Below are 27,022 nucleotides of genomic sequence, written 5' to 3' on the forward strand. Positions count from 1 at the left end.
GAAATAAAAACAATCACTTTTCCTTCCGGAATCATCCATCTACTGTTGCTGTCTCCGCTTAGCTAGCTTGCATGAAATATCTTTCTAGAAACCTGGAATAACGACGACGTACTTTCTTTGAAGATTGAATCGTCAAAATGGGTTACAATAAATTCCGAGTCAACGCTACTCGGAAGATGTCGAAGACGTTAGCTCTGACTGTTCTAGCCTGTTTGTCGTTCTGCATCTGTGTTTGCAGGGCAGAGGATAGTGCCATGGAAAACATGGTAACAGAGAGGAAGGTTGAGGATAACCACAGACAAGACAGTGCCGACCTGCTGATTTTCATCATGCTCCTAACCCTCACGATTTTAACCATATGGTTATTCAAGCACCGTCGTTTCAGGTTTTTGCATGAAACGGGACTGGCTATGATCTATGGTGAGTATGGGTGAGAGGCCTCCATGTCAGGAGACTGCATGATGTCGTCATTACTTATCGTCATACTTAGCCTCGATGCAACCAAGATACTTCTGCCATAATGCTGGACTTTCGATAGTCTCTGACTAGTCCAACACAATGTCAAAAGTCTCTTGGTTGCATAGAAGCTACGTCATACTGTTTATGTAGCTACAGGTCACGCACAGTATGTTTATTGACATTTACTGGAAATCTGGTAACATTGTTGTCATTCAAATAGGGATGCTGTCAAGAAAACACAAGGCTCCGGCAATAATGAGGCCTACAATGGCCATATCTCTAAATTAGATCTCTGTTGTTGGTGTTTGGAATAATATTTATGCCTTATCAGTTATGCTACTGTGTGCAGGTACTAAAYCCATACCGTTCAATGTCACACACCCAACAAGGTTCAACTTACTTTGCAGTATTTTTCTTTAGTTGCTCTGACCACTTCATGCACTTCCTGAAGTCCCATAGGTCACCTTGCATTCTTCAATGGAATGTTAGCTGGTTATTTATGTACATTGCGCATGGTGCTGTTCCGGCATGAAGGGCAGAGAGGACAACTGATAGATGCAATTCGGTATTTGTTAACCCAAGTTCATTCACTCTGTTCCCTCGCTCTCCCTCCAGGCGTGCTGGTTGGGGTGGTCCTGCGCTATGGTATCCACGTACCCCGTGACATTAGTAACGTCACCCTCAGTTGCCATGTCAATGCCAGCCCACCCACACTGCTCGTCAACGTCAGCGGCAAGTTCTACGAGTACACGCTGAAGGGCGAGATCAGCGCCTCTGAGATCAGTGATGTGCAAGACAACGAGATGCTTCGCAAGGTAGAGTCCCAAACACGTGGTCATTATTCATTTTGAAACATGAAATTATGGTTTGACTGACCAGAAAAGTGGCTGCTTCCACATAAGTTGTGGTTATTGTCTAAACGTGTTTTTTYCCCAAATCTAAACAGCTGTTTGGGAGGCTTTGTACAACTCAGACAAATTGGTTGCCTTTACATATTTCCTTTCTATCGTTCCCTAGGCATTTTCCACACGTACTCACTGTCTAATACACAGACACATGCACACTGTGTCTAACTCGGTGCATAACATAGGTCATCAGTCTTGTCCCGAGGTAGCCTACAGAGCACTGTTATTCAATGCAACTACTTTTGTGAAAATGTAAACAAATAATATAAATCTTAGGATTTTTCAGAGGGTGCTGCAGGACCCCCAACATCCATACTTCCTGTGGCTATGTGACAGTGGTTCCCAACCTGTTTTGCTTACTGTACCACCAATTGATTTTTTTGCACTGCCCAGAGTACTCCCTTATGTGGCTTTTACCAGTAGGCCTATGGTCTCATGAGTTTTCTTAAGGTAACAACAATGATGGAAAATGAAAATGGACTTTGGACCCTAGTTAGTTATTGTTACGTGCATTTATAATTGGGTTATAACAACAACAACAAAAAATCACATTTTATTATAGTCAGTGGGACACTGTACTGTACAGTGATGTAATACAACCCTTCTGAGTTTTTCTTCTTTTCTCAGGTGACCTTTGACCCTGAGGTGTTCTTCAACATCCTCCTGCCCCCTATCATCTTCCATGCCGGCTACAGTCTGAAGAGGGTAAGGCATGTGGTTGGTTAGTTTAAAAGTTGAATCAACAGTAAAATATCACAGTGCTGATTTGTTCGTCGGTAATAATTAGGCCTAATCCTTCACGTAACTCTATCTCTCAGAGACACTTCTTCAGGAACATGGGGTCCATCCTGGCCTATGCCTTTCTGGGAACAGTCATATCATGTTTCATCATTGGGTGAGTTTATAGCTGCTGGACTTTTATTGTCATGAATCTTGCCATGGAGGCTGACCGGAAAGATTTCCGCTAGATGGGCCAGCTGCAAAGTCAAAATTCATTCAAATAAAAATTTGCATTTTGATCTTCATTTAAGGTTAGGCATTAGGGTTAGCTGTATGGTTAGGTTTAGGTTTAAAATCTGATATTATGACTTTGTGGCTGTGCCAGCTAGTGACCACTCTGCGGAGCTGCCTCCAGGGCAAGATTCATGACAACAAATGCCAACCTGCAAGTTTACACCCAGCTATACTGTATTATGTATGCGTTACATCTTTGTGTGTTCATACACCTTTAGTCCTTTGTGTGACCTGTCAGAGAAATGCTGAACTGAGGTAATATGATCTCTACCTCTGTGCAGGTTGCTGATGTACGGCTGTGTCACGCTGATGAAGCAGGTGGGACAGCTTAACGGGGACTTTTTCTTCACAGACTGTCTGTTGTTTGGAGCCATTGTCTCTGCAACTGACCCAGGTACAGACCCTGTTCATCTCAGTCACCTCTTTAGGACACTCAATAATGGACCACACGGTAATGGTTCAACCGCTTGCTTCAGCAGTAATAAGCCTAGTCCATATATTGTTATCCAAAGTTTTTTTTTCCTGATTCACAAGCTGCAAAAACTATTTGAGGCTACGGTGTCTCAAAATGAACAAACAGTACTATTGCTGCTTTTTTCTAGTTTTTCAAGCAAAGGCCTGTTAAGGGAGTATGCAGCCGAGCTGAAGCCTTTACKTTACTGTCTCCTGTCCTGCAGTGACGGTGCTGGCCATCTTCAACGAGCTGCAGGTGGACGTGGATCTGTACGCTCTGCTGTTTGGAGAGAGCGTTCTCAACGACGCCGTGGCCGTGGTGCTGTCCTCGTGAGTCCTCCGTCTTGACCTGACACACCTGTCTACCGTCTGTCGGTCTCCTTGACACACTCACATTGTGAAGTTTGGTATTTGTCTTTGTGATCCATTGTTGTGAAGCTTTGGCTGACAAACCTCATCTTCAAACAGCTGTGCTTTGGAACTGTTATAGATATTTTGGGCTGGATAAGGGGGAGGTTTGTCCTAGTCTCTCTCCCACACAACACAGTCACATCACAACACAACACACACACACACACACACACTCCACATCACAACACACACACACACACACACACACCACACCCACACCACACCACACACACACACACACAAGCACATGACACGCACCCACAAACACACCCTCAACCAAATGTTTTTTGGTATTGATTATCCAGTGTGTGACCTGGTTGTACTAAACCAATAACTATTATTAATGCTGTGGAATGTGTGAGATTGACCCTTTGGTAACCCTAACCAGTACCTTCCCTCTGCCGGGAACTCTGATTATTTTCAGAATTCTAATGTATTATGGTCGGCTCAGCGCGGGGGTGCAGCACGCCCCTGGAGCCAATCAATCAGCCAATCATTGGGTAGAGGGCGTGGCGGCGACGCGAGACACTCCCCTGAACGGGTGTGCTAGCTCAGAGTGCTTTTGCGGTGGCTTCTTTTTGCATCGTGAGAACATGCACGGCAAATGACCAGCCGTTACACCCCAGATAGCAGCTATGCAGCACAAGTACAACCCTTAAACGGATAGTTCACGCCGACATCAAAAGCGTGTCAGATGTTTGCGTAACCAAAAAGCTAGCGTGCTGAGCCTATATTTCATGGCATCCGTTTTGTGGATCTTGAGGTATGCATTAGGTCAACTCTTGAGTCCTCAATTMAAAATGTAAGCCAGTTCTTGTGGTGTAGAATCCTGGTGATTTGCTGTTTGGGTGACAGGCGTTCATTACGTCCCCAATTTGCATGGTCCTGCTGCTCGGCTCTAACCCCTTTGCCCTTCCTCTCTCTGTCTTCTCGGTCAAACCGCTCTCTCACTCACTGCTTTTCTCTCAGCCATGTACGTATGCCCTGGTAATGATGTTATGTAAGAGAATTGTTAAATTTTTTTAGGGAATAGTGATAACCCTCTTATTTGATAAGTTTAACACAGATTTCTTTTGCTGCCGCATGAGCCAGAATTGTGTAATGAGGTTGGATTTATTGCAATTTGGATTTAACCATGTTATCTAGAATCACTAATTCCAAGCTTCAGCTAATCTTTCACGAGTGGTTCCCCGAAGCTACGAGTTGAAAAACCCATGCCCAATAGTCCCTCTGGTCTGACTTGAATGGAAAGCTGTTGATGTATTTCTGCTACAGTCAGTGCTGAGAGATACCTTAAGACTGGGTAGCTAGTAGTCCCATAGAACCCTCCAGTGTAGAACATTGCTGCTCAGAGGATGGTATCACTTCATACACAGGACCGTACTTACTAGCAGATGTCTATACACGAGTATGTGCACCAGTGGAGGCTGGTAGGGGGAGCTGTGGGAGGACGGGCTCATTGTAACGGCTGGAGTGGAATAAATGGAACGGTATCAGACATGGAAACCGTATTCCGTTCCATGTATTCCAGTCCAGCCGTTACAATGAGCCCATCCTCCTATAGCTGCTCCCACCAGCCCCCACTGATGTGCGCATACTGTAGTATAATTTCTTAATGAGTTTTCCATGTGAAACTACGATAGTCATTGTAGATATTGACACAGCGAGCCACTATATATTTGCATAAGAGAGTCATCTGCACTTCAAACAGACCGGGCATGCAAATGTTAGTACTAGTACTATACAGTGCTCTTGGGTCATTAGGATCATCAGAGTCATTTGTATAAAGGCCTCCCCTGGTCTGTAGGGATATACCTGGTACACCATACCTTAGTTCTGATATCATTGGGGACTTTTCAAGACGTTCAACCTCTTCAGGATGGAAGGACATTTTGTTAACCAGCTCTCTAGGTCTAACCGTACTAATGATCTATGGTTCGTTCATTTCTCATGCCCAGAAATGATGCAGTAAATACCGGTATTTAATTTCCATTTCCACCCTCGTAACACTTCATCCATCCACATAGGCCGCTTGAGCTACTCTATTATTTTGCACCTTTTCTGGGATTGACTGTGTGTGTGTGTGTGTGTGTGTGTGTGTGTGTGTGTGTGTACCAGGTCCATCGTGTCGTACCAGCCGGAGGGGGACAACAGTCACACCTTTGAGGTGATGGCCATGTTGAAGTCCTTTGGGGTGTTCCTGGGTGTCTTCAGTGGATCCTTCGCCCTGGGAGTGGCCACCGGGGTCATGACGGCGCTCATATCCTTTAGTCAATTAAGTACTTCCTCTGTGTGATTTGAGGGTCTAGAAATGCAAAAATGTATATTACAGTAACAGCAAGGTTACAAACAGATGGAAATGCTTTTGTTCTTGTATTCCAATGGATGAAGTAGATTCTTAGCCTAGCGGTTAAGAGTGTTGGGCCAGTAGCCGGAAGGTCGCTGGTTTGAATCCCCGAGCCGACCAGGGAAATAATCTATCGACGTGCCCTTGAGCTTGGCACTAATCGCTCTGGATAAGAGCATCTGCTAAATGGCTAAAATGTAAAAGTGCTCTTGGTATTGTCAACTTGCTAGTTGCTATATATTGACCTCAATGCTCTGGAGTCTAAGCTGTTCTTTCAGTGTTTGGTGAGTTGTGTAGTGTGGTCGTTTTCATGACGCATTTTCTCCTTGACTGTTATCCTCACGTCACTAAGTTCACTAAGCTGAGGGACTTCCAGCTACTGGAGACTGCTCTCTTCTTCCTCATGTCCTGGAGCACCTTCTTAATGGCAGAGGCCTGTGGCTTCACAGGTAACCAATCATCTTACTGAACCGGTCATGGCCCCACCCCCCACAGGTTATTTTTTTCATGACCCACTTTCTTATGGTGTGTCTGGTTGTTGTTGTTTGTTTCTGCAGGTGTGGTGGCAGTGCTTTTCTGCGGGATCACTCAGGCTCATTACACCTTCAACAACCTGTCCCCTGAATCACAGGACAGGACCAAACAGGTGAGGACCACGTTTACCATTGCATTTATTTACTGCGAGCTACGCTGGACAGCAATGTCATCTGCTAAATATTGACATTCCAAAATGGTCCCTGAAAGGTTGTTTTTGTCTTGTCCTGTAGTTGTTTGAGCTGCTGAACTTCCTGGCAGAGAATTTCATCTTCTCCTACATGGGTCTGGCCCTGTTCACCTTCCAGAACCACATCTTCAACCCCACCTTCATCGTGGGCGCTTTTGTATCCTCACTCATAATACAATGAGATGATGGGAGTACAGCACGCAACCCTAGTCTAAGAGTAGAGTAGTGTATAGGGGTTAAACTGTAAGACTGGGTGGGAATGGCATAAGCAATGACAAACTGGGCATTATTTAACTGTTATTTAACCACTGTAGTCATAATAGAGTAAGTAGCATTACTGGGCATCTAGGTACAGAATTTTGTTTGTAATGCTGGGAAGGCACTAGACTGAAAAGTTTTCAGGACATTGCTAGTTTCTTTACCCTCTATGGACCTCTCCTTGACAACAATCACTCCCAGCTGGCAGTGTTCCTGGGCAGAGCAGCCAACATCTACCCCCTATCCTTCCTGCTCAACCTTGGACGCAGGAACAAGATCAGCTCCAACTTCCAGCACATGATGATGTTTGCAGGTACTGCATTTACACAGGCAGCCCAATTCTGWWCATTTGCCCAATTATTGTCAAAAGAGCTGTTCTAATTTGTCAAAAGACTAATTAGTGGAAATAAAGATTGGAATGTGGCCAGGCGGAGATCTGGCACCACCATTTTTTCATTTTCCTTTTTTAATCACTAGATTAAATAGCATTGTATTTACTTGAAGAGAAAAGGTGATGATAATATAGCGCTTTCTGTCCAGTTTCTAGGTTAAGTGATGAAATATCTGCCACAATTTTTGTATTTAATATTACTTTAAAACATTTTTGGGGAAATGTGATATCCTGCCACTGGGATATCCTGCCACTTTTTGAACCATGTTGATTTATGAGTCTGATTTCTTGTGTCCAGTGATTTTAGGAGTCACTGTTCTGCCATTTACATCCTTAGTCTTCTGAAGCTCAGTTGATAGAGAAGCACTTGCAACGCCAGGATAGTCAGTTTGATTCATTATTATTATTATTATAAATATAGAAAAAACAAGTCATACCAGAACGTGTTGTTACATTGACCACTATGTAACTGTACTAACTGATTGTCATGTGATGACGATTATTGAAACTGTTTACAGAGTTCCCACACCAGCGACGTTATCTTACAAAAAGCTATTTTAGGTGATATGACTTGTGGAGAGACACACACTGCTTGTCGCTTGTGCACACACATACGAACTGGGTGGTTCGAGCCCTGAATGCTGATTGGCTGTGTTAGGTTCTAAAATATTAGAGTAAGAACTTGAAGGACACTGTGAAAGCTTAAACCAAGTGTATTCTTCCCAAAGGATCGGACGGCTGAATTGACAAAAATATGTTTACAATAGTGGTGGTATTTGTACCCCACTTTGGGCAGAGTTTCCTCCTTCTCACTAAACATTGTGTCTTTATTGCTAGGCAGGAAACTAAGTGATACGGGCACTAAACCTTTCCTTCTCCCTTAACGTGACCTGACCTCGACCCCCTTCATCTCTAATCTATGGTTCTCTTCCCTTATCAATGCCTGCCACGTGATCGTTTCCATACTCAGTACATTCCAAGCTTAATTGCACCCACCATATACCTTCCCCCTACAGATAACCATTAACCTCTGGTGTGGCCCCTCGGCTATGGCACCCCTCAGGTCTCTATTATAACTAATGAATAATAACATTTAAAGTTCAGAAATCCAAACCCATCAGTCCCCCCTTTTTGAACATTTGACATCATACTGTTCAACATTACATAAACTTGGAAATCACTTTATAAATGGACAAACAATGATAATAAAACATGAACAAACAAAAAAATGAACATGGTTAACATTCACCGCGAGGTTTACAAACTCAGAGACTTATGGCCTCTGTTCTATGATCACACCAAGCACACTCTCATTTCTCATAGAACACTGATAATAACATGTCCGCTGGAGCTGTTGACTTCTTCCATTTCAACTTTCTCCTTCTGGTTCCTAAGAGAGTGATAGCATAAGACTTGAAAAGCAAAAAGAAACACAAAACATAACAGTATTCACAGTGTGGTAAGCTATGCATAATTATATATGCATGAAAACCCAAAGTCTGATAACATGACAATTCCCACTCTCTCTTCGCCTGACACTATGCCCCCAGGATACTTTCCTGCTGGATTCCACAAAAATGAAGGCCCTAGAGAACCTCCTCATGCTTTCACCCAGTCGTCCCCTTTCCTGCCACAGGCTCAGAGAGGTGTTCCCAAGCCATATCATTTTCACTTTATTCCCCATCTCCTTCTTTGCCACCTGATGGGCAAGTGCATAGCCCTAATCAACGCTACTCTTGAGAATGCCTCCAGAATGTTGTCCAGAGTACAATAGCCCAACATATATCCTTTCATCTGATGCATTAACCAAAAAGGCAACTAAACCCAACTATGGAGGTTAAAGTAGCTCCCAGACCCAAACCATCTGTATGTCTACAGTGGAATCTAGTCTTTCTCTCTCTCTCATTAGCTCCGCTTCCTCTGTCATGGCGTCTTCAAGCTCGCCCATTATGCAGCTGTACCTCACTTCACGTGAGAACTGTGAACCCACCGAGGAGAGACATGACGAGCTTTACCGCTGCAGGTGCTGTAAGGAGTACTGCGTGTAGAACAGACCAACGCTGTCCCAACACTCCCGCCTGGTGTATCTTGATCTCCAGAATTCAGCTCGTGCCCTCGGTTATCTGCTGCTCCTCATGTGCTGCTTCCACCTGGGAATATACACAATGCAATGCATTGGTCATTTCCTGACAACACAGACTCCCCTTAGCCCAGATCATTAATCTGTGACATGTATAACAGCCCCCGGTACTCCCATCGGTCTCCCAGTTACCAAGCCATGTGGCATGAGTACTCATAAAATGATATCCCAACAATGCTACTAAAATAACCCCGGCTACTACTGACACTGCCCGTGACGCGTACCTCAAACTCCCTCATTTGCGCCGTAGTCCAATTCCATGCTGTTACTATAGCCTCCTTTAATTACTGTCCCTACAGCGACTGCCGTGAGTAGCTACTGCATGGAATCTGTCAAGTGTTCGCTGGCTGTTATGAATAGGGAAAAGATGAATGAAGTTGGAAGGATATCCAACCTAAAAAACCTCTTGAGTCACAGGTTTCTTGAAAGTTGACAATAGTGTCTGAAATGCCAACACTATCTCTGCTAGTCGCACCATGATCTGGGTATGTGTAACGTTCAGTTTAACTTCATAGTAGTCCCTATATTGTGCGCAGTTAGCTCGCAGGAGAGTGAGGACAGCTATCTCGTGTAACAATATACATAGTCTGGGGATGATAACACTCTATCACCACAACCTTAATTTATGAGCCCCACAGATCTCCACCCCAGTCACATTCCATCTCACTTGGCGTCCCACCTCGTCAACAGCCAGTGAAACTGCAGGGCGCCAAATTCAAAACAACAGAAATCCCATAATTTTAAATTCCTCAAACTTACACCATTTTAAAGATACACTTGTTGTAAATCCAGCCAAAGTGTCCGATTTCAAAAAGGTTTATTTGACGAAAGCACACCAAACGATTATGTTAGGTATGAGCCAAGTCACAGAAAAAGACAGCCATTTTTCCAGCCAAAGAGAAAAGTAACAAAAAGCAGAAATAAAAATATAATTCATGCCTTACCTTTGACGAGCTTCTGTTGTTGGCACTCCAATATGTCCCATAAACATCACAAATGGTCCTTTTGTTCGTTAATTACGTCGATATATATCCAAAATGTCAATTTATTTGGCGCGTTTGATCCAGAAACACAGGTTCCAACTTGCTCAAAGTGACGACAAAATATCTCAAAGGTTACCTGTAAACTTTGCCAAAAAATGTCAAACTACTTTTGTAATACCACTTTAGGTATTTTTTAACGTTAATAATCGATACAATTGAAGACGGGATTATCTGTGTTCAATACAGGACAAAAACAAACTCAAGCATGCTTTCTGGTCAAACAGTACACATGAAGTGACACTTTTTCAAGTGGCCGTACTTCTTCATTACACAAAGGAATAACCTCAACCAATTTCAGGACTGTTGACATCCAGTGGAAGCCGTAGGAACTGCAAGCATGTCGCTTAGAAATCTGGTTTCCCAATAAACTCATTGAAAGAGAGTGACCTGAACAACAACAAAAAATCTGAATGGTTTGTCCTCGGGTTTTCTCCTGCTAAATAGTCCTGTTATACTCACAGACATGATTCAAACCGTTTTAGAAACTTCAGAGTGTTTTCTATCCAATCTGACTAACAATATGCATATCTTATCTTCTGGGAATGAGTAGCTGGCAGTTGAATTTGGGTATGCTTTTCATCCAAACGTGAAAATGCTGCCCCCTACCCTAGAGAAGTTAACAGCTTTATGTAAACATTATGTCTCAAACACAGAGCTCATGTGTACCTCACTTCCTGCTACAGATACATTTGCACATATATCATTCCATCTAAACCATAACACACTAGTCACTACCCCTAATGCACTTCTACAGTTATAAACATACTAAAACATTCTTAAATCAATTAGTCAATGTACATCAGTCCCTACTGGAACAATGATCACACTTATGTTGCACGAAACCTAAAAACGTATTGACTTGAAAAGGAAAGAGGAAAAAGTACATGTTTAATAATTTCACACCACCCTTGATGCGACTAAAACTGGGGAAAGAACCATCCATCCGTTACGTTCCAAGCCCATGTGATGCTGGTCTCCATGCCCGTCTCCTTCATTTTCATCCTTGGGTGTTAATGCAAGACTATGGGCCTTGTATGCAATTAATTGTACCGTATATAAGCAATCTAATCTATATATTAATGCGATTTAACATAAAATTCTGATCACATGGTAATAAAATAAAAAACGTACTGTTTGAACCAAGCTATCATCCAGTGAGTTTTCTAATAACCTCCCTGTCGGAGGACACTTAAAGATAAGGTTTCTAGAGGCTCCCTAGGCATAATACATTTGAGCAGTGCACCCACCCCTCACAGTTTGAGAACAATTCTCTCCCGCTGTATCCGAATTATAACTAAAACATTTGATAAATTATCCAACCCAAATTTAGAATGACTGTCCTCCGTGCTTTACTTTGAGTCTATCACTCGAATTCAAGCTTCTCAACCTAGCACACATCACGGTTAGAATGTACGTTTATAAGCGGGACCTTTTATTGCCGGAAATAACTCTTCTCATTACAACACCCCCCCCACCCCCCCCTTTGTCCCTGTTTTCCTGTTGCGAGTGGCATGGTAATGAAAGATTGGTATCTCACTGCATTCTTAGTCTAGATTGTTCGCAGTGTGTAGACCTTCCTCAATACCACTCCCCTCCTCCCGGGACTTCCTCCTTCCCAACGACACATACAGTTGAAGGCAGAAGTTTACGTACACTTAGGTTGGAGTCATTAAAACTCGTTTTTCAACCACTCCACAAATTTCTTGTTAACAAACTATAGTTTTGGCAAGTCAGTTAGGACATCTACTTTGTGCATGACACAAGTCATTTTTCCAACAATTGTTTACAGACATATTATTTCACTTATAATTCACTGTATCACAATTTCAGTGGGTCAGAAGTTTACATACACTAAGTTGACTGTGCCTTTAAACAGCTTGGAAAATTCCAGAAAATGATGTCATGGCTTTAGAAGCTTCTGATAGGCTAATTGACATCATTTGAGTCAATTGGAGGTGTACCTGTGGATGTATTTCAAGGCCTACCTTCAAACTCAGTGCCTCTTTGCTTGACATCATGGCATGGGAAAATCTAAAGAAATCAGACCTCAGAAAATAAATTGTAGACCTCCACAAGTCTGGTTCATCCTTGGGAGCAATTTCCAAATGGCTGAAAGCACCACGTTCATCTGTACAAACAATAGTACGCAAGTATAAACACCATGGGACCACGCTGCCATCATACCGCTCAGGAAGGAGACGCGTTCTGTCTCCTAGAGATGAACGTATTTTGGTGCGAAAAGTGCAAATCAATCCCAGAACAACGGCAAAGGACCTTGTGAAGATGCTGGAGGAAACGGGTACAAAAGTATCTATATCCACAGTAAAACGAGTCCTATATCAACATAACCTGAAAGGCCGCTCAGCCTAGAAGAAGCCACTGCTCCAAAACCGCAATAAATCCAGACTACAGTTTGCAACTGCACATGGGGACAAAGATTGTACTTTTTGGAGAAATGTCCTCTGGTCTGATGAAACAAAAATATAATAGTTTGGCCATAATGACTATTGTTATGTTTGGAGGAAAAAGGGGGGAGGCTTGCAAGCCGAAGAACACCATCCCAACCGTGACTCACGGGGGTGGCAGCATCATGTTGTGCGGGTGCTTTGCTGCAGGAGGGACTGGTGCACTTCACAAAATAGATGGAAATGTACGTGGATATATTGAAGCAACATCTCAAGACATCAGTCAGGAAGTTAAAGCTTGGACGCAAATGGGTCTTCCAAATGGACAATGACCCCAAGCATACTTCCAAAGTTGTGGCAAAATGGCTTATGGACAACAAAGTCAAGGTATTGGAGTGGCCATCACAAAGCCCTGACCTCAATCCTTTAGACAATTTGTGGGCAGAACTGAAAAAGCGTGTGAGCAAGGAGGCCTACAAACCTGACTCCGTTACATCAGCGCTGTCAGGAGGAATGGGCCAAAATTCACCCAACTTATTGTGGGAAGCTTGTGGAAGGCTACCCAAAACGTTTGACCCAAGTTAAACAATTTAAAGGCAATGCTACCAAATATTAATTGAGTGTATGTAAACTTCTGAACCACTGGGAATGTGATGAAAGAAGTAAAAGCTGAAATAAATAATTCTCTCTACTATTATTCTGACATTTCACATTCTTAAAATAAAGTGGTGATCCTAACTGACTTAAGACAGGGAATTGTGAAAAACTAAGTTTAAATTTATTTGAGTAAGGTGTATGTAAACTTCCTACTTCAACTGTATGTAACTCTTGCCTGTCAGATTTGATGGCCCTTGGTAATGTCCCGATTTTTCAATATAAAGTAATCAGTTTTTCCCACGTACACAATTCTCTCACCATTCTGTCTGGTCCATTTCTCCCACCAGTACACCAGGAGCATGAGAGAAGTTTGTATGTTATCTCTCTCCACGCTCACTCCACATGCGCGGTCTCAGGACTCATGGCGCACTCCTGCCGCCCGTACCCAGGTTAATGGCTCGGACTCAGATTGGTGTGTTAAAAGTCACTGTCCCATTGAACGCCTTTGTTGCTCTTTCTTCAGCCGGTTTGTGGTCACATTATTCCTACCATGCATTAAGACACAATCTGACGTCACCTTCCATGATAACCTCGAGAGGACAGATCAGAACAACAGTTTAGTTCAATTCCTTTCTGATTCAGGAAATCCAGACAAGCGTCGACTATATGACAACTATTACATTCCCAATTTCCTTATTAACATTATCTCTACGACCAATGTCAAAGAGCATAACAACATACTGTTACTGTTGAAACCATTTTCAAAATTAGTTCATACTTCCTTATTTTACTGGCGACCTCTCGGAAGAGTTACCAGATCAGGGAGTTAGCACCATAACCCATGGGAGAATCCCAACCATCCAGCAGATCTTGTGAAATGTTGTATCGAAACAATGTCAAGAAATTAAATCAGCAATTCACATATCACAATCCATTTCATGAAATCAGCAATACACATCACAATCCATTTGGAGTAACTGTCAACCCTCATTAACATATATTTTTCCTTCTATATGCAGAGTAAACAAAATACATTTGTGTATTTACCCGAAGCCCTGGGGAACTGGTAGTTTCCCCTTTGAACACATGATTCACATTGTGATTCAAAATCGTGTTAAATCTAAAATAAACAAATTTGAATAACCCATCAACTTAGAATTACAACTCTTGATAACTCCATAAGGAAATAATGATATCTCATGAAGTAATGGTAAAATAGAATAGAGACTGGTGTTTCTCATTCATTTTATAATTAAATCCCACCTGTTTTGATCATTTCTAGTGAGATTGATCAGGCCTCACCAGAAAGTCAGGGTACAGGGCATCCAACACCATTAAATATTTCCTCTCCCCTTTCTTTCCCTGTCCTTCAGAAACCCTTTAAAACATGTAAAACATTTCCATCATTCTGCATACCCAATTTAAAACCAAATTGTAAAGACCCCACACAAAATAATTCCCACAGTATTAACACCACTAACGCATATTCATAACCAGTAAATTGTGTGTGGTAAACCGTAGGTCAAAAACACACATGAACAGGCCTTACTTATCTGTGAACTCCGTTTATGGCCTATTCCAGATACTTTTATACTTAACTGCTCTCCCCAAGACCACAGTCAATGAAACCCCCTCCGAGAGACAATGAAACCCCCTCTTCTGGAAAAGAAAGTATACATTTCGTTAGCATTCACAATGCTACATCTTAGCGGGGCGGCAGGTTTCTAGTAACCGAAAGGTTGCAAGATCGAATCCCTGAGCTGACAAGCTAAAAATATGTTGTTCTGCCACTGAACAAGGCAGTTAACCCACTGTTCCTAGGCCGTCATTGAAAATATAAATTTGTTCTTAACTGACTTGCCTATTTAAATAAAGGTAACATTTAAATTTTTCAAAATCAGCAATCCCAAATTATTAATTATAAACCAAAGATGATAATGGTAAGTCCACTGTCCTTACTCCAATCATTAAACGTTTGTTTTAATCCACCCTAGCGTTTATCTTTTATTTCTCGCCACCGAGTCTAAGGATTCACTGGTCTCTTTTCCCCATGATTCTCCATAACCACCGCACCACCATTTTCATTTTAGGTTTGGTACCCCTATGCTAATTCCTAATTCCTCATGACCCCTCCACCCTTTCGTCCATTCTAGAAATCTATTTCAGAATAAGGCGACATAAAATGTCTCATGAGATTAACCCCCCCTAGGTTTTGGCCAGATCATTTTTATTTGTTACATCTTTAGAATACATCGTTCTGGCATTTCGCCTAGATTCTTAAACCCAAAATACTTTTTCCTTTGGCAAATTTAGCCAATATCTCATCATAAGGAATCCATGATATTTGATCCCTGGCATCTATTAAAAAGTTGTGTAAGATGTAATCTCTATGAACCACTATCGATCGTACTGACAATCATATTTCAACCCGCCAGGCGCCACACAAAACTCAGAAATAAAGATATAATTCATGCCTTACCTTTTGAAGAGCTTCTTCTGTTGGCACTCCAATATGTCCCATAAACATCACAAATGGTCCTTTTGTTCGATAAATTCTGTCGTTATATCTCCAAAATGTTCATTTATTTGGCATGTTTGATTCAGAAAAACACCGGTTCCAACTCGCCCGACATGACTACACATTATCTAATAAGTTACCTGTAAACTTTGTCCAAACATTTCAAACAACTGTCCTAATCCAACTTTAGGTATTTTTTAACGTAAATAATCAATCAAATTTAAGACGGGATAAACTGCGTTCAATAGCGGATAAAATGAAAGTGGAGCGAGCTTCAGGTTGCACACCCCAACCACAACAGTACACTTGGCTATCCACCCAGATAGGAAATGGCTACTTCTTCATTACTCAAAGGAAAAACATCAACCAATTTCAAAAGACTGTTGACATTTAGTGGAAGCGATAGGAACTGCAAGCATATTTCTATTAAAACGGGCTTGCCATAGAAAACCAATAGAAAACAGATTGACCTCAAAAAAGAAATCCCCTGGATGGATTGGGCTCGGGGTTTCGCCTGCCAAATCAGTTCTGTTATACACAGACATTATTCAAACAGTTTTAGAAACTTCAGAGTGTTTTCTATCCAAATCTACTAATAATATGGATATCCTAGCTTCTGGGCCTGAGTAGCAGGCAGTTTACTTTGGGCACGCTTTTCATCCAGACGTGAAAATACCGCCCCCTAGCCCAAAGAAGTTTTAAAGCATCCTGCTCTTTCATCCACTACCCCCGCAATTGCCGTTTTGATCACAGGCTTCAAACCTGCCATCAAAGCCGACGTGCAAGTTCTATAAATGTACTCCCGTACCCAGTCTTTCTGTGGCTGAGCATCTACTAATTTCATTTTTATCGGTTATACTCTTCTCTTCTAAAACGCTGACATCAAAACACTTGTATATTGAGCTTGCAATTTGTCATTGTGCCATACCACAACAGCCTCTGAGTTCTTCATTTGATTAGAATTTTCCGTCAACAGAGAAGTGCTGCCCAATTTGATCCAGTTTGCTCAATTTTTCCCATATTCAAGCCTAATTGGTAGAATGCTGGTGCGCTTCTTTCAGCGCCTCCATGGCTTTATTAAAATCCTCTAGCTCAGCTTTGCAGGGAGAATCGAAGGCCATCTGTCGCCATATCAATAATTATTATTCCCAAACCTCTCCCGACGGTGTCCAGGGTGTTTAGATTTCTTCACTCCCGTCTCTAATACACACCTTCTATTAACTATTTTCCAAGGTAGCGCTACCCACTTCCCCGGAGAATGGTTTGGTATTTGTGCCTATTAATTGGTCATGGCACTTAATACCTTGTGTTAGAACCAATACTAAAACCTCCACTTGGGACCTAAAGAACCAACCCTACACCATATGCACTGCTCAAAAAAATAAAGGGAACACTAAAATAACACATCCTAGATCTGAATGAATGAAATATTCTTATTAAATACTTTTTTCTTTACATAGTTGAATGTGCTGACAACAAAATCACACAAAAATGATCAATGGAAATCAAATTTATCAACCCATGGAGGTCTGGATTTGGAGTCACACTCAAAATTAAAGTGGAAAACCACACTACAGGCTTGATCCAACTTTGATGTAATGTCCTTAAAACAAGTCAGAATGAGGCTCAGTAGTGTGGTGTGGCCTCCACGTGCTGTATGACCTCCCTACAACGCCTGGGCATGCTCCTGATGAGGTGGCGGATGGTCTCCTGAGGGATCTCCTCCCAGCCTGGACTAAAGCATCCGCCAACTCCTGGACAGTCTGTGGTGCAACGTGGCGTTGGTGGATGGAGCGAGACATGATGTCCCAGATGTGCTCAATTGGATTCAGGTCTGGGAACGGGCGGGCCAGTCCATAGCATCAATGCCTTCCTCTTGCAGGAACTGCTGACACACTCCAGCCACATGAGGTCTAGCATTGTCTTGCATTAGGAGGAACCAGGGCCAACCGCCACCAGCATATGGTCTCACAAGGGGTCTGAGGATCTCATCTCGGTACCTAATGGCAGTCAGGCTACCTCTGGCGAGCACATGGAGGCTGTGCGGCCCCCAAAGAAATGCCACCCCACACCATGACTGACCACCGCCAAACCGGTCATGCTGGAGGATGTTGCAGGCAGCAGAACGTTCTCCACGACGTCTCCAGACTCTGTCACGTCTGTCACATGTGCTCAGTGTGAACCTGATTTCATCTGTGAAGACACAGGGCGCCAGTGGCGAATTTGCCAATCTTGGTGTTCTCTGGCAAATGCCAAACGTCCTGCACCGGTGTTGGGCTGTAAGCACAACCCCCACCTGTGGACGTTGGGGCCTCATACCACCCTCATGGAGTCTGTTTCTGACCGTTTGAGCAGACCATGCACATTTGTGGCCTGCTGGAGGTCATTTTGCAGGGCTCTGGCAGTGCTCCTCCTGCTCCTCCTTGCACAAAGGCGGAGGTAGCGGTCCTGCTGCTGGGTTGTTGCCCTCCTACGGCCTCCTCCACGTCTCCTGATGTACTGGCCTGTCCCTGGTAGCGCCCATGCTCTGGACACTACGCTGACAGACACGCAAACCTTTTGCCACAGCTCGCATTGATGTGCCATCCTGATGAGCTGCACTACCTGAGCCACTTGTGTGGGTTGTAGACTCCGTCTCATGCTACCACTAGAGTAAAGCACCGCCAGCATTCAAAAGTGACCAAAACATCAGCCAGGAAGCATAGGAACTGAGAAGTGGTCTGTGGTCACCACCTGCAGAACCACTCCTTTATTGGGGTGTCTTGCTAATTACCTATAATTTCCACCTGTTGTCTATTCCATTTGCACAACAGCATGTGAAATTTTATTGTCAATCAGTGTTGCTTCCTAAGTGGACAGTTTGATTTCACTGAAGTGTGATTGACTTGGAGTTACATTGTGTTGTTTAAGTGTTCCCTTTATTTTTTTGAGCAGTGTATTTACCTGGATCTCGCAGAGGAAAACCTCCACTCGGGACCTATCCCTATGGAACCTACCTTACACCATATATTTACGACCAGTCGTTACACAATGAGCCTACTGAATAAACTCAGGCTTTCTAGGTCCGTATCCTATAGTTGTTCAGCCTACAATTCTCATCTCCCCAAGATGTCAAAATGAGTGGAAACGGGTGTAGGAACTGTGCCTACCTAGTTTGTTGCCAGCTCTTGCTCCACTGATCCCGACGCTCTGGTTTGACTGTAAATCGTGGTGAATCCTGCCGACAACGCCAACTGTTAGGTTCTAATTATTAGAGTAAGAACTCGACGGACACTGAAAGCTTAAAACAAGTTTTATTCTTCCCAAAGGATCGAACAGCTGAAACGATAAAAACATGTTTACAATAGTGGTGGTATTTGTACCCCACTTTGGGCGGAGTCTCCTCCTCGCTAAACATTATCTTTATTGCTAGGCAAACTAAGTGATATGGGCAATAAACTTTTTTCCTTCTCCCTTAACGTGACCTGATCTCGACCCCCTTCATCACAAATCCATGGCTCTCTCCCCTTATCAATGCCTGCCACGTGATCGTTTTCCATACTCAGTACATTCCAGCATATTTGCACCCACAATATACCTTCCCCCTACAGATAACCATTAACCTTTGGTGTAGCCCCTCAGCTATGGCGCCCCTCAGGTCTCTCTAATGATTAATAACATTTAAAGTTCAGAAATCCATACCCATCAGCTGACAGCCGTGGTATATCGGACCGTATAACACGGGTATGACAAAAAAAATCTTATTACCGCTCTTATGATAGCAATAAGGAACCTCTGGGGTTTGTGGTATATGGCCAATATACCGCGGCTAAAGACTGTGTCCAGGCACTCCGCGTTGCGTCACGCTTAAGAACAGCACATAGCCGTGGTATATTGGCCATATACCACACCCTCTCGTGCCTTATTGCTTAAATAACCCCTCCTTGTCCTCCCTAGGGTTGCGTGGGGCGATGACCTTTGCCCTTTCCATCCGGGACACGGCTACCTACGCCCGTCAGATGATGTTCACAACCACCCTCCTCATCGTCTTCTTCACTGTATGGGTCTGTGGAGGCGGAACCACCCAGATGCTTTCCTGCCAGCACATACGGTAGGTCCACCGTGGGGGTCGAAAGTCAAAGTTTGGGGTTGTTGGTGTATGTCTTTTTTTTTGCCTTCAAACTGAACCTTTTGTTGTTTTGATGTTTAGCACGTAGAGTTGTCTGTCCAGTTTCAGTATGATCGTCTGTGAACACTGATCTGGTAGACTCATTTATGTGTTTCTGCATTTCTAACAGTGTGGGTGTAGATTCGGACGCAGATAACTCAGTGAGTATTAAGCCTATGAAAATGGGAGTTATTTGACTTGAATGCTGTAATCATCTGATTTTAATGTAGTGCTGTTGTTTTGAGTGGATCTCTGTATCTGTCTTTTCTGTGACTCTGTCTCCTCAGATGAGCATTACAGAGGGATCAGAGCGGCGGAGCACCAAACACGAGAGCGCCTGGCTCTTCAGGATCTGGTACAACTTTGACCACAAGTATCCTTTGGTGTCACTCCCATCAGCACACAGCAGATGGCACTCCAGTGACAGATTCATTTCACAGAGAAAGCATTTTTGTTCTCTATCCAGTAAATTAATGCGTGAGTATAAAACCATGATTTGTCCTGCATAACCAAAATGATCATGGATACAGTGCATTCGGAAAGTATTCAGACCCCTTAACTTTTTCCACATTTTGTTACGTTACAGCCTTTTCTAAAATGTGTTAAATAAATAAAAATCCCTCAATCTACACAAAATACCCCATAATGATAAAGTGAAACAGGTTTTTAGAAATGTTTGCAAATGTACTAAAAATAAAAAAACAGATACCTTATTTACATAAGTATTCAAACCCTTTGCTATGATACTCAAAATTGAGCTCAGGTGCATCCTGTTTCCATTGATCATCCTTGATGTTTCTACAACTTGACTGGAGTCCACATGTGTTAAATCCAATTGATTGGACATGCTTTGAAAGACACACACCTGTCTATATAAGGTCCCACAGTTGACAGTGCATGTCAGAGCAAAACCAATCCATGAGGTCGAAGGAATTGTCCATAGAGCTCTGAGACAGGATTGTGTCAAGGCACAGATCTGGGGAAGGGTACCAAAACATTTCTGCAGCATTGAAGGTCCCCAAGTACACAGTGGCCTCCATAATTATTACATGGAAGAAGTTTAGAACCACCAAGACTCTTCCTAGAGCTGGCTGCCTGGCCAAACTGAGCAATCGGGGGAGAAGGGCCTTGGTCAGGGAGGTGACCAAGGACCCGATGGTCACTCTGACAGAGTTCCAGAGTATCTCTGTGGAGATGGGAGAACTTTCCAGAAGGACAGCGGTAAAGTGGCCAGACGGAAGCCACTCCTCAGTAAAAGGCACATCAACGCCTGCTTGGAGTTTGCCAAAAGACACCTAAAGGACCATGACAAATAAGATTCTCTGTTCTGATGAAACCAAGATTGAACTCGTTGACCTGAATGCCAAGCGTCACATCTGGAAACCTGGCACCATCCCTATGGTGAAGCGTGGTGGCAGCAGCATGCTGTGGGGATGTTTTTCAGTGGCAGGGACTGGGAGACTAGTCAGGATCGAGGGAAAGATGAATGGAGCAAAGTACAGCGACATCCTTGATGAAACCCTGCTCCAGGGCACTTAGGACCCCAGACTGGGGTGAAGGTTCATCTTCCAACAGGACAATGGCCCTAAGCACACAGCCAAGACAATGCAGGAGTGGCTTCGAAACAAGTCTCTGAATGTTCTTGAGTGGCCCGGACTAGAACCCGATCGAACATCTCTGGAGAGACCTGAAAATGGCTGTGCAGCGACGCTCCCCATCCAACCTGACAGAGCTTGAGAGGATCTGCAGAGAAGAATGGGAGAAACTCCCAAAATACAGGTGTGCCAAGCTTGTAGTGTCATACTCAAGGCTGTAATCACTGCCAAAGGTGCTTCAACAAAGTACTGAGTAAAGGGGCTGAATACTTACAGTACCAGTCAAAAGTTGACACACCTACTCGTTCAAGGGTTTTTCTTTATTTTTTATATTTTCTACATTGATGTCTTCTCTATTATTCTACAAACTATGAAATAGCAGCAAAATATATAAACAGCAAAATATATTTTATATTAGCCACCCTGTTTTCTTCATGACAGCTTTGCACACTCTTGGCATTCTCTAAACCAGCTTCATGAGGTAGTCACCTGGAATGCATTTCAATTAACAGGTGTGCCTTGTGTTGTGACAAAGCAGGGGTGGTATACAGAAGATAGGGCTATTTGGAAAAGGTGAGAATCCCACATGCAGAGATCATTGCTTCACCTACTCTGCGTCACAGAGACACAGCGATTGGACCGCAAAATCTCGAATTTGGACTCATCGGTCTAATTTCCATTGCTCGTGTTTCTTGGCCAAAGCAGGTCTCTATTTCTTATTGGTGTCCTTTAGTAGTGGTTTCTTTGCAGCAATTTGACCATGAAGGCCTGATTCACGCAGTCTCCTTTGAGCAGTTGATGTTGAGATGTGTCTGTTACTTGAATTCTGTGAAGCATTTATTTGGGCTGCAATCTGAGGTGCAGTTAATTGTCTATTTCTGAGGCTGGTAACTCTTATGAACKTATCCTCTGCAGCAGAGGTAGATCTGGGTCTTCCTTTCCTTTGGTAGTCCTCATGAGAGCTAGTTTCATAGCACTTGATGGTTTTTGCGGCTACACTTGGAAGAAACTTTCAAAGTTCTTGACATTTTCCCTGATTGACTGACCTTCATGTCTTAAAGTAATGATGGACTGTCGTTTCTCTTTGGTTATTTGAGCTGTTCTTGCCATAATATGGACTTGGTCTTTTACCAAATAGCCCTATCTTCTGTATACCACCCCTACCATGTCACAACACAAGGCACACCTGTTAATTGAAATGCATTCCAGGTGACTACCTCATAAAGCTGGTTGAGAGAATGCCAAGAGTGTGCAAAGCTGTCATCAAGGCAAAGGGTGGCTACTTTGAAGAATCTCAAATATAAAATCTATTTTGATTTGTTTAACACAATTTAATTTTTTGGGTGATGTATTCACTATTATTATACAATGTAGAAAATAGTAAAAATAAAAACTTTTGAATGAGTAGGTGTGTCAACTTTTGACTGGTATGGGGTATTATTTTGACCCCCATTATGCGGTGTTATTTGTGGATTGATTAGGGGGGGAAACAATTCAATCAATTTTAGGGTAGTGCTGTAATGTAACAATGTGGAAAAAGTAAAGGAGTCTGAATACTTTCCAAATGCACTGTATACAGTATGTGTGCGCAATTACTGCAATAACATACTAGCCTACAGCAGTGGAGGCTGGTGTATTGAGGAAGAGGAGTATGGTTCACCTATAGTAAATCTCCATTACGTATTTGAGCAGTTTGTTTTGATTCTCTGTGACACAGTTGAGGCCTTGACTATAACCCCTCCAGCTACCTGAAGCCCATCCTGACCCACAGCGGCCCTCCTCTCACTGTCACCATGCCTGCCTGCTGTGGACCATTGGCCAGATGCCTCACCAGCCCACAGGCCTACGAGGTCAGTCGCCACAAACCATGTGTTCCTATTGACCCTGTGACCCTGTTAGGGGGATTATGGTAATAGCGATGACATGTCGTGTTTTCTTCTTTGTCTTAATGAGTATCACAATGGATCACGTATCAATGAATGTACTCGAATGAAGAGTTGCCTGTTTCATAAAAGCTAAAGAATTAGTTCAGTTATAATAGGAGTGTTTGATCAGTTAGAACTGGTGGTGACATATTCTTAAATGTTCCTTTCTCTCTTTCCTGCCACCAGAACGAGTGCCAGCTGAAGGACGACGATTCGGACCTCATCCTGACGGACGGGGACATCAGCCTGACCTACGGTGACATCACGGTGAGCACGGACGCCAGCGGCGCCCACACCAGCGCCGGGCCCGCGGGCACCACCTCCGCCGTCATCTCCGCTGACGACCTGGACCGCGAGCTGACGTACGGTGACAACGAGCTGGTGATGAGGGGCACCCGCCTGGTCCTGCCCATGGACGACTCCGAGCCCCCGCTCGCCGACCCACGACACCGCATGCGGATGTGAGGCGAAAGAGAGGCCAGATGACCAATTCACTCTACGTCCTGCTCCCCGCAGGAATTAGATCAACTAAGATCAGCAAGAGACTGGTCTCTCTCTGTCTGTCTCTCTGACTGTGCCAGTCTGTCTTTCTCTGACTGTCTTTCTCTCTTTCCTTTTCTCTCATACCGCTCATCATCTCTTTCTCACTCTCCCTCACTCTCGTTCCTCTTTTGAGTTTCTCAAGTGGCTAATCCATGTCTCTACCTCATTCTTGTTTGCTAATTTTTACTCCTGTCGCCATCACTGTAATATAAAGTATTTATTCATGTTTTCTTTTGATTTGGTTAAACCGATAGCTTTTCTCAGTTTGTCTTCTAATAGGACCACACTGAAATCACGTGGCAATCTTGTCACAGTAGCGTTATAGAGGACTCAATACGAGTCTATGCGCATGCATTATTCTATGTGGAGGTCACAGTACAACAGCTAGTTTGTCTCTGTATCACAAGGTGTATAATAACGGTGACATGCTAACTGTGCATGCTAAATTGTGCATCCTTTTTCTATGCGTGGGGAGTGAGAAGGTTGCGGGGCTGACTGAGTTTGTAGCCTTGTTTTTGGGTCTGATCCTGAATGTTACTGCCTTCTCTGTGCGATCCAAGGCATGCTGACTTGATTTAATGGCTCTGCGTTGCATTTTGTTGCTATGTGAATACGGTTACAATCAAGTGCCTCAGTGACCACTGTAGTTTATTTTCCCTTTTAGAAGTAATACACTCCTCCGTCCACAGGGTGGCGACGTTTTCTATGGGTGACAGGCTGTCTGCGTTTTGAGCCGTTGGGCTGTGGACTGTTACAATGTTAAAGCCTGGTTGAATGACAATGGAAGGACAGAGTTCAGTCTGGTTTAACCAGGCTAACAGTGTAACCTGGCGCACGTCTTGGACTTCCCACAACGACCTTAGACTGTGACTTTGGGAGGGTTTGACACCTTATTTTAGAAGCTGATGTCACTCACCACAGATGCAGAAAGAAGGGCTGTCGTTTTGAATACCAGATCCAAATCTCCCGTACGGTGAAAGCTAGTGCCATTTCCCCTGCATTGACATTTTATGAAAAGAGTGCAGACAGCCTCAAAATACTTTGTATGTATTTTGCAACATACTAGAAGTACTTTAGCTACATAACTAATTGTCACTGTAATTATACTATACTGTGTGTGTAACATGGTGAATATTTGATATTAGGGACTGCAATGTTACTATTATCAAACCTACTGTGGACTTTCTATCTGTGCTAAGCTCTTGCTTCCTACTGGCTAAGATCTATCTGGTTATTCACTGCGTTGAAGTAGTATACAGGGAACATGCTACAGTAGCTCTTGATCAAGGATCAAATTTGCTTTGTTTTTGTCAAATTTGTCTGGAATTGACATTTTGTGGATCAACAATGTTTAATCTATTCATCACTTCTTATCCAATTCTATTTCAGATTGAATTTGCTTCATTTGGGATTGTTTATGGGAATGTCCATGTCAAAAGATTGATGGGCTGCTACTGTATGTACTGGACCGCAGTTCAACTGTTAACTGGCCTGAGTTACTGGTCTATTGGCTACGTTGTCCCTGATACTGTATGACGTTGTGATGTCTCGGATAGTATGTAGAAATCACTCACAATTTGAATAGGCAAGTTGGGGTAACATTTCGGATTAAATGATTCCGAATAGATATTTCGAGAAGAAAACAGAATGGTTGTACAAAAGGAATTTGTGCGAATCTTTTTGTGTAAAATAACACTAGTCTAATGTATCCTATATACCTCGCTGTATATTGTATGGGGTTTGGCCTGATTTATAGCTGATGCCTGGCCTCTGAGTAGCTCTTCTAAGCTTCTTGTCTATATGGGCTCTGCCCTGTGACTGGTCTGCGATCAGAGTGAGTAACTCCTCTGAGCTGCTTGGCTTCATGTGCTCTACCCTTGTGACTGTTCTGGGATCAGCGGTGGCTGTTAATGTAGTGCAGCAGGAACTGTTGACAGGGCACCTGCTTGGCAACGCACTGTTGATATGGATGGAATCAGGCACTGTGCCAGACAACACTACAGACGAGGGAGGGAGTAGGAGAGAGAATGAGGCAGGGTAGGAGCTGAGGAAAGAGAGGTAGAGATGAATAGTGTACATTTTTCCTATAGTCCAAGCTATTAACTTTGCACCTGGGGTGGAGGAGAGTCAAAGGGAGGGGAAGGTAAAGGGAAGGAGGGAAGGAAGGAAGAGGAGAGGGAGGCCGTTTACTAGACATGCCTTGGTCTTCCCCTCAGTGTTACCTCCTGCTGTGCAGGAACCTCTGACGGCACGTGTCTTCTCTCTTCGTTTTTATCAGGCATGCCTCTTGACACCGCAACGTGCAGTTAATTATTTTTTCCCCTCTATTTTCTGTTTGTTTCCCTCCTATTTAAAAAAAAAAAAAAAAAATCTTGATGAAGAAGGGAAATAAGGCGAAAGCATTGAGGATGTTGCAGCATTTGCACTTGTCTTTTGAGAATCGTTTGTTTCATTCTGCTTCGATTGTCTTGCATGTGACATTTGTCATACTTTTGAGCTGCTTTTAACTGGCTTTGAATTACATGTTGGGTTTATAATGAAATGAAAAGGAATACAGTGAAATATGATCCATTTATGTACAGGTTATTATGATCTATGTTACCAAGAGAAACAAGATTGGCCTCATTGCCTCATTCCTTTTCCATGCCATTGACTGTCTTCACAACAACAAAAAGGTCAAAAATCAGGAGTGTGTACCAGTCTACCACTGACAGATCTAATGTTGTAGGTCAAAAAAGCCCCTTGTAGGTCTACTTATATTTGCCAGTACTGTTCTTACAGTATGTGTTCCATTTTTTTAATTTGAACTGTCAATGGTAACTTGTAATTAACTTGTTGACACTAGTCTGAAGTAGCTGACCAAAGGGGCTTGTTGTACTCTGTGTTTTCAGACTGTCCAATCTGTGTTTATACTGCTACTTCGCTGTGTGTGTGTGTGCGCATGTCGTCTACACCTAAGCGTGTGTGTATGTCTGCTGTAATGCGTGTGTGTGTGTGTGTCTGCTGTAATGCGTGTGTGTGCCACACTGTGCTCCCTCAGTGTTGCAGGTACTGACTGTTTACATCTCTGTAAATATTCCTCACCTGTTCCAAGTTGCGTGCAAAATGTTCAATAAACAGAATCCTGTGCTTTGGATTAAACCCCTC

General features: G+C 43.2%; 1 protein-coding gene across 2 annotated transcripts; it reads left to right on the plus strand.

Annotated features, from left to right (window-relative positions):
• On the plus strand, positions 1 to 27,022 carry LOC111965650 (sodium/hydrogen exchanger 6). Of its 2 annotated transcripts, none has more exons than XM_023989823.3 (16): positions 1 to 420; positions 1,075 to 1,274; positions 1,992 to 2,069; positions 2,183 to 2,259; positions 2,660 to 2,772; positions 3,056 to 3,161; positions 5,361 to 5,502; positions 5,933 to 6,038; positions 6,147 to 6,235; positions 6,357 to 6,470; positions 6,773 to 6,884; positions 19,602 to 19,755; positions 19,943 to 19,973; positions 20,100 to 20,185; positions 23,152 to 23,257; positions 23,519 to 27,022. In XM_023989823.3, the coding sequence occupies exons 1-16, from the start codon at positions 138 to 140 to the stop codon at positions 23,795 to 23,797; spliced, it is 2,076 nt and encodes a 691-aa protein (XP_023845591.1). In that variant the 5' UTR covers positions 1 to 137; the 3' UTR covers positions 23,798 to 27,022. The 2 variants fall into 2 exon arrangements, with proteins under 2 accessions (XP_023845591.1, XP_070300282.1); XM_070444181.1 differs by having other exon boundaries at positions 2 to 420; positions 5,361 to 5,507; positions 5,938 to 6,038.

The sequence above is a fragment of the Salvelinus sp. IW2-2015 genome, linkage group LG6.2, assembly GCF_002910315.2.
Source record: "Salvelinus sp. IW2-2015 linkage group LG6.2, ASM291031v2, whole genome shotgun sequence".
NCBI classification, from domain to species: Eukaryota; Metazoa; Chordata; class Actinopteri; order Salmoniformes; family Salmonidae; genus Salvelinus; species Salvelinus sp. IW2-2015.

Coding starts and splice junctions, on each gene's coding strand:
- LOC111965650 (XM_023989823.3), top strand. CDS start 138: ATGGGTTACAATAAATTCCGAGTCAACGCTACTCGGAAGATGTCGAAG. Junction 5,503..5,932: donor CCGGGGTCATGACGGCGCTC/ATATCCTTTAGT, acceptor TGTTATCCTCAC/GTCACTAAGTTCACTAAGCT. Junction 20,186..23,151: donor TGGTACAACTTTGACCACAA/GTATCCTTTGGT, acceptor TAACCCCTCCAG/CTACCTGAAGCCCATCCTGA.